This window comes from Naumovozyma dairenensis, chromosome 8 (assembly GCF_000227115.2).
Source record: "Naumovozyma dairenensis CBS 421 chromosome 8, complete genome".
NCBI classification, from domain to species: Eukaryota; Fungi; Ascomycota; class Saccharomycetes; order Saccharomycetales; family Saccharomycetaceae; genus Naumovozyma; species Naumovozyma dairenensis.
The window spans coordinates 260,826-268,266 of NC_016486.1; the positions used below are offsets into that span (position 1 = coordinate 260,826).

The following is a 7,441-nucleotide window of genomic DNA, read 5'->3' on the forward strand; positions in this document are numbered from 1 at the left end:
TTTTATTTTTCCAATTGTGACGCAGTAGCTAAACCCAGACACCGGAAGCCATGAATAATTTTCCAGTTTTCCCTCGATTTCTTTCAAGCTTCCACTCAACAGAAACCCATGCACACATGATTTCGGGCCACGAGCCCATCTCTCTTAAAGAAAATCTTCCAAAGGGGATGATGGAAAAATTACGTATTCTCTTCTGCTCTCACCAGCGAGGCCTCTCAGTGAGAGAGACACTCTCGCTTTAGATTTCCCTTCCAGGCCCCAGTGCCGAGTATTGTCGTTCCCAGGCTTGTGATGGTGATGGCAGGCGGAGAGGGAAGTGAGAAGATGCGTAATGAATGCTGCACACATATTACCCATCACGTCAAAAAGGACCACAGAAAAATGCAAACCCAAGAACAAGATCCCGACTTTTAGGTAAGGTGAAAAATTTAATAAACCACGCAAAGAAGAATGCAACAAAGAAAATAGAGAAAAAAATTCATGATTAACCGCCGACATTCATTACGTCTGTCTTTTTGCATATCTTCCAATTCCAGATTTTGCTTTATAAAGATTAATGGATCTGCAATTCTTATATTAAAAATTTACTTTCTTATTTTCCTTGTCTTCTTTTATCTTTTTATTTGTATTACTTTTCATATACTACTTCTAAAACTTTTCTTGTTTCTTTTCGTTTCAAAATAGACCATCACATCATCTATACATCTCAAAAATGGAATCCAGATTAGCCAGATTAACTAACTTACAAGTCACTGCCGGTGATAACTTAAGAAGAACCTCCATCATTGGTACCATTGGTCCAAAGACCAACAACCCAGAAACTTTGGTTGCTTTAAGAAAGGCTGGTTTGAACATTGTCCGTATGAACTTCTCTCACGGTTCTTACGAATACCATCAATCCGTCATTGACAATGCTAGAAAATCTGAAGAATTATACCCAGGTAGACCATTAGCTATTGCTTTAGATACCAAGGGTCCAGAAATCAGAACTGGTACCACCACCAACGAAGTTGATTACCCAATCCCACCAAACCATGAAATGATCTTCACTACCGATGACAAATACGCTAAGGCTTGTGATGACAAAATCATGTACGTCGATTACAAGAACATCACCAAGGTTATCTCCGCTGGTAAGATCATCTACGTTGATGACGGTGTTTTATCTTTCGAAGTTTTGGAAGTCGTTGATGACAAGACTTTGAAGGTTAAGTCCATGAACGCTGGTAAGATCTGTTCTCACAAGGGTGTTAACTTACCAGGTACTGATGTCGATTTACCAGCTTTATCTGAAAAGGATAAGGCTGATTTGAGATTCGGTGTTAAGAACGGTGTCCACATGGTCTTCGCTTCTTTCATTAGAACTGCTCAAGATGTTTTAACCATCAGAGAAGTCTTAGGTGAAGATGGTGCTGATATCAAGATTGTTGTTAAGATTGAAAACCAACAAGGTGTTAACAACTTCGATGAAATCTTAAAGGTTACTGATGCTGTTATGGTTGCCAGAGGTGATTTAGGTATTGAAATCCCAGCTCCAGAAGTCTTAGCTGTCCAAAAGAAATTGATTGCTAAGTCTAACTTAGCTGGTAAGCCAGTTATCTGTGCCACTCAAATGTTGGAATCTATGACTTACAACCCAAGACCAACCAGAGCTGAAGTTTCTGATGTTGGTAACGCTATCTTAGATGGTGCTGATTGTGTTATGTTGTCTGGTGAAACCGCTAAGGGTAACTACCCAATCAACGCTGTCACCACCATGGCTGACACTGCTTTGATTGCTGAACAAGCTGTTGCTTACCAATCCTTGTACGATGACTTAAGAAACTTGACTCCAAAGCCAACTTCTACCACTGAAACTGTTGCTGCTTCTGCTGTCGCCGCTGTCTACGAACAAAAGGCTAAGGCTATCATTGTTTTGTCTACTTCCGGTTTGACCCCAAGATTAGTCTCCAAGTACAGACCAGACTGTCCAATCATCTTGGTTACCAGAAACCCAAGAGCTGCTAGATTCTCTCACTTATCTAGAGGTGTTTTCCCATTCGTTTACGAAAAGGACTCCGTTGCTGACTGGACTGAAGATGTCGAATTACGTTTGAAATACGGTATTGAAAAGGCCATTGAAATGGGTATCTTGAAGAAGGGTGACACTTACGTTTCCATCCAAGGTTTCAAGGCTGGTGAAGGTCACTCCAACACTTTGCAAGTCGCTTTCGCTTAAATGGAATATTGAATTTTAATATATACTTATTATAATTGTTTTATTACATTTTTAGCGTTTTACAACTTTAACGACATGATCTAATTTTTAGTTACATATAGTTTTTATAGGAAATTTTCATATAGAGAATAAAGAAATTTCACTACATCTAGATATTATTACTAAATTTCTTCTTTTGATGTATTTTTCTCTGTTAAACAAACGCAAGTGCTTTTACAGATTTTCGAACGAATCATATTAAAACTGGAGAGCTTTTCTTCGTCGTTCTTTCCACTATTTGTAGATTTTGAAGCAGTTAATTGTACAATGATATCCGCTGATCATTAGTATGTCATTTTCCTGGTTTTCGAATCAATGTCAAGTAAAAAAAAAAAAATCAATCTTGTGGGTTTATCCTAGTTATGTTCGTTCCTAATAACCAGTTTCCAAGTACTTAGCAAGCATTGAAAAAATGATATCGTGTATCAAAACAATTCTTTTTTCCCACTTTGCCTTTGTTGTCTACTGAAGTCTTAAGGTAGAGATATTGTAGAAGAGAGGCGAAAAAAATTGAATATTGGATCATCCGAATTCGGACTGCAATGCTATATAAAAGATAATATACAATTATGTAACTTTCGATTGATTACACGATATTCTGACTTTTTTCAAATGGCTATTTGGTGTTTTATTGGAGGAATCTTAAATTATAATAAATGTTTCCTTAAAGAATAGAATCAAAATCCGAAGTAATCTTAGCCATCGCCTAGCTGCCACTTATATCAGAAAGAATTTGAACCTTCTTGATTATTCTAAGGAACAATACTATGGCTAATACAGTGAACACCAATACAATAGTTTCTCCGTGGAAACAAAAGTTCTCTTTACATATCAGGATGTGCGTGCGTCTTTCCCTAAAATGTACATAACGTTACAGAATTTTATGTGGATCAATTCAGAGTAATCGTGCACTTCTAGAAGATCTACATGTTGCTTCCATAGGGTAAGTAAATTCATGTTTCCTGAGCTAACTTAACCTAATTTATTATTACTTTACGTAGAGAAAGTACTCGTGCATAGATAAGACATCCAACGACATTCTTTTAGTTGCTAGTCTTGCTGACGCCTTAGATCATACAAATCATTAATATAGACAAAGGTTGACCTAGGCCAATGATCTGGTCGGACTAGTCCCCAAGAGCTGAAATCTTATCTTGGAATGTGCCTGGAAAGAAACGTTTAATTCAACAATTGGATTTGATTCAGGTCAATTGAATGAAATCCGTGAATGTCAAGAGTTAATTGGAAGATTGTTTCCGGTTTTACGTAGCGAAGGCACCTAAATTTGGATTGGCCTAATGCTGCAAAAAATTTCCACCATTTAAAATACTTGGCAAAAAAACAGTTGAAAGCCTCAATTATTTTACGGAACGGGGGTAAAAAGCAAAATATTTGGAAATTTCCCCCATTTTAAACATTATTTTTGATTTTTCTCATCTGAAGCGAACTGCAAGGAACCTTTTTCTTTCCTTTATTTTTTTCGCGTTTAAAGCGCGTAAGACGTTTGTTTATATATTTTATATATTGCGAAGATATTAAAACAGTAATAACTTTATTAGAGAGTTCCTGGTATCTGATAAGTCTTTTAAGTTTATTCCCGCTATTATTCGGTATCTGATTTCAAATGGAGTGACGTCAGTAGCTAGCGAGCATTTATTTTAAATAATAGGAAATAAGTATAGTAAGAAGGGACACAGTTTGCGTAACGAAACGATGGAAAAGTATGACTCTCATTAAATCAATCACATCTTCAACGGATCCATTTGGGATTTATATCACACTAGAAAGGAACTATTTCGTACATATTTGTGAATGATGTGTAGTGAGACCAAGAGAAGTTTATACATTGTACATCTTATCAAAAAAGAAATCTTTGAACGTTTTATCGTGTTTATGTAAGTTGAGAGTGATCATAGACCTTATAAGTCATAAAGTGCTTCGTACATTCTATAAGCAGACAACCTAACAAGATAGAACCAAATTTTCATCTCCTTGTGGACCTTTCGTTTTTTTAAACTAGCCCTTCCCATATTTTAGGGGTTACCAACTAGGGATAATTTTATCTTTAGACTTGTTTTTCGGTCCAAGTATTCCGGAAGGTGGAAATTCGTCGGAGCACCACAAAAGTCTAAATATATTGTGAATTACTCCGAAACGGTTTCTACGACGGTTTTTTTACTCGCGCTCTCCCCGCCTACATATACTTTGGTAAGGTTTGGAAGACAGTGACGGGCTTTCTCTCTCTACGGAAATCCTTTGCTTCTCCATGGAAGAAAACTGCTATTTAGTTTCTCCAGCCCGACTTCTCGTATAGCGGCCCAGCCCGAGGACAGTACGGGTTTGTTTCTCCGTAGCGAAAGCCCGTTTATACCCCTATTTTTCGTTGGAGTCTTGGCAGTTTGCCCGCGTCTTTTCTCTCTCTCTCCTCCCCATGATTTCGTAATCTCGTAGTTTCTCCTTCAATGTCCGCCGAGATTTATTTGCTATGCACTACATCGACTCTTGCCCTACGTCCATACGTACGTAATTAGAACGTATCTGGCAGACAATTGACTAATATAGCCACGGAGACAATTTCCACCTACATGCATAAATGAATTTTTACATAAGCCTTAGCAAACAAGATCCTCGAGGAAATCCATTACCTAGGTATCTTACGTAACCAAACTTTTTCCTTCTGGCCAACTGAGATACATAACTGAACCAAGATTTGTATGCTTCTTATATAAAAATCAATAGCTTTCTAGACGTTTTTAACATCTCTCTCTCTCTCTCTAGGCTTTTTTAAAATTTTGGGCAAGTATAAAAGAGTTTCATTTATATATCTCCAAAAGCCCACAAGGGGAAACCTATACATTTGTACACGACTTCTAAAAACAACCTTTATAGAAGAATATACCATACGAATAAACAATTTGAATACCCTCAACAATGGCAGAAAATACAGCAATTGTCTTTGGACCAAGGTACTTTCATCATGAAAATACGAAGGTAGCTCCAAATATTTCAAGTAATACCGCAGATTTCAAGTATAATAATCCTATGAAGTTGGGAGACAGCTTTGGTCCAATGTACATACAAGATCAACAAGACTTTTCTCAGTACAGTAAGAATAATCCTTCTTTAATGACAGATAATAATATATTAATCCACCACAGCGAATCTTATCCGTCCGAATCTTCCGCTTCTGCATCAACAACGTGGTTTGAACCATTAGACTCTATGTTGTCAACTTCAAACTCTTCAACGAGCTCTCCCACGACAGTACAACGACTTTCTCAAAACCAACTAATATTCACAACTAACACTGGTAATAATTATATTAATGAAACTAATGCCATACAATATAGTGGAGCATATCGAAACTCTAATAATAATGATGATAGAATTTCTCCAAGCAATAATAACACTGTAGTATTTAATGAAATAAATAATACTGATGATAACCTTCAACTTCACGAAGCATTCTTTATACATAATAATCCCAATTTTTCTGTCCCGTCATCCTATTCAAGTTCACCAGAATTACCTAATGAACTAATAAAGATAGAGAGCAATAGTGATAAAAAAAACTTGAATAATATTCCAAGACAACCACAGCGCAACCAAACCCTTCCAAACATTGTTTGTAAAGTGAGAAATAAAAAACTAATGAAAACAGAACTAGAGCAAGCAAATAAAGTTCAAAGGAAAAGATTAACTTTGGATCAAAAACAAGCTCATAATAAAATTGAAAAAAGATATAGAATTAATATTAATACGAAAATTAGCCAAGTTACTAACAAATACATACCATGGTTGGCGAGTGAGCAACCAGCATTTGAAGTTGGTGAATCAGTGAAGAAGGAACAACAACTTAAAAAACTTTCTAAAACAAGGTTAAATAAAAGCATGATTTTGGAAAAAGCAGTCGATTACATTCTTTATTTACAAGATAATCAAAATTTATTTGAAATGGAGGTTCAGAGATTGCGAAATGAGGTACAAATTTTAAGAAATCAATTTCAATCGGGAGAAAGAAAACTTAGTAGAAATTATAAAAGTGCAATATCAGAAACTTTTATTTAATGGTTGCAAACAAAAAAAATAATTCTAAAGGACACAAAAAATTTTTTTCACTTTTTTTAGAGTTGTTAATGCAATGCAAACCACAATTGTCAATGGCTGGGGATAGAATGCTGCTTATTATGATGAATCTATTGTCTAGGTCCTCATTGAATACGATCTCGTTTTACTCAATTTCTCAACCTTAAGTACTCCTGTTTGCAACTGTACAATAGATCATTGGTATTTTATATATCGATCTGCTTCAAAAAATATATGATTCTCTTACTCTTCTATTTGTAACAGTTCTTGGAAGGTTTATAGTTAATTTCAAAACAATATTTAATGTTCGTTGTGGTCAGAATTGAACCAAACTATATATATATATATATATATATTTATATATATATTCTTGTGATACATTTTTATGACCGAAAATAAGAAACGACACAAGAGGGGATGCTTGGGTTTGGGGATGAATGGACGACAGAGGATTGTATTACATATGTGGAAGATAAGGCATGAGAGACAAAAAGAAAATATTATACACAGAGAAACATGGGAAGAAAGAGAAGAAAAAAAAGAGAAGAAATGTTTTCCCACGGGTTATTACTGTAGGGGACGTGACGAAAGAGGCACTCAAGAGCAATGGAAATGAATAACTCATGGATATATAGCAAGAGGAACTTTTAGAGGATATATCAAACAGAATTCTTCTTTTAAATATGTTTAAATAAGAAAATTATCAAGTAATAAAAATACTATCGAATTAGAACACTTTGTGGCATGGTATAATTTCTATTATATTATCCTCAATTCAAAAAAATGCTCCAGGGGAGGTTCGAACTCTCGACCTTCAGATTATGAGACTGACGCTCTTCCTACTGAGCTACTGAAGCAACCTTAACTTCTTGTAAAATATGGGTTCGATAATAGATCAAAATCTAAACTTCTTAAAGGCAGAGAGTAGAATTTAGGATTCTAGCGAAATAGATGATTCGGGTTCCTCTCTTTATATATAGTATAAATAATAACTAATAAAGAGATATAAATAACTAACTAAAATACCTCTAATTCTAGTTCAACTTTCAGTCCTTTTATAATCTTTCCAAAATACTTTTTCTCTTGTCAATAACCTTT

The 7,441-nt window shown here is 35.4% G+C and overlaps 2 protein-coding genes and 1 non-coding gene across 3 annotated transcripts; 2 read left to right on the forward strand and 1 right to left on the reverse strand.

Moving 5' to 3' along the window:
- Nucleotides 1-712: 712 nt before the first annotated feature.
- CDC19 (pyruvate kinase CDC19) lies at nt 713-2,218 on the forward strand (the record flags this gene model as incomplete). The annotated part of the gene is made up of 1 exon (XM_003671484.1): nt 713-2,218. The coding sequence occupies one exon, from the start codon at nt 713-715 to the stop codon at nt 2,216-2,218; it is 1,506 nt and encodes a 501-aa protein (XP_003671532.1).
- A 2,970-nt stretch (nt 2,219-5,188) lies between these two features.
- Nucleotides 5,189-6,325, forward strand: NDAI0H01160 (basic helix-loop-helix domain-containing protein; the record flags this gene model as incomplete). Its single annotated transcript, XM_003671485.1, has 1 exon — nt 5,189-6,325. One exon carries the CDS (start codon nt 5,189-5,191, stop codon nt 6,323-6,325), a length of 1,137 nt encoding a protein of 378 aa, XP_003671533.1.
- Nucleotides 6,326-7,127: 802 nt separating this feature from the next.
- NDAI0Htrna6M lies at nt 7,128-7,200 on the reverse strand. The gene has a single exon. It is a non-coding gene; the product is annotated as a tRNA-Met (tRNA).
- Nucleotides 7,201-7,441: the final 241 nt, after the last annotated feature.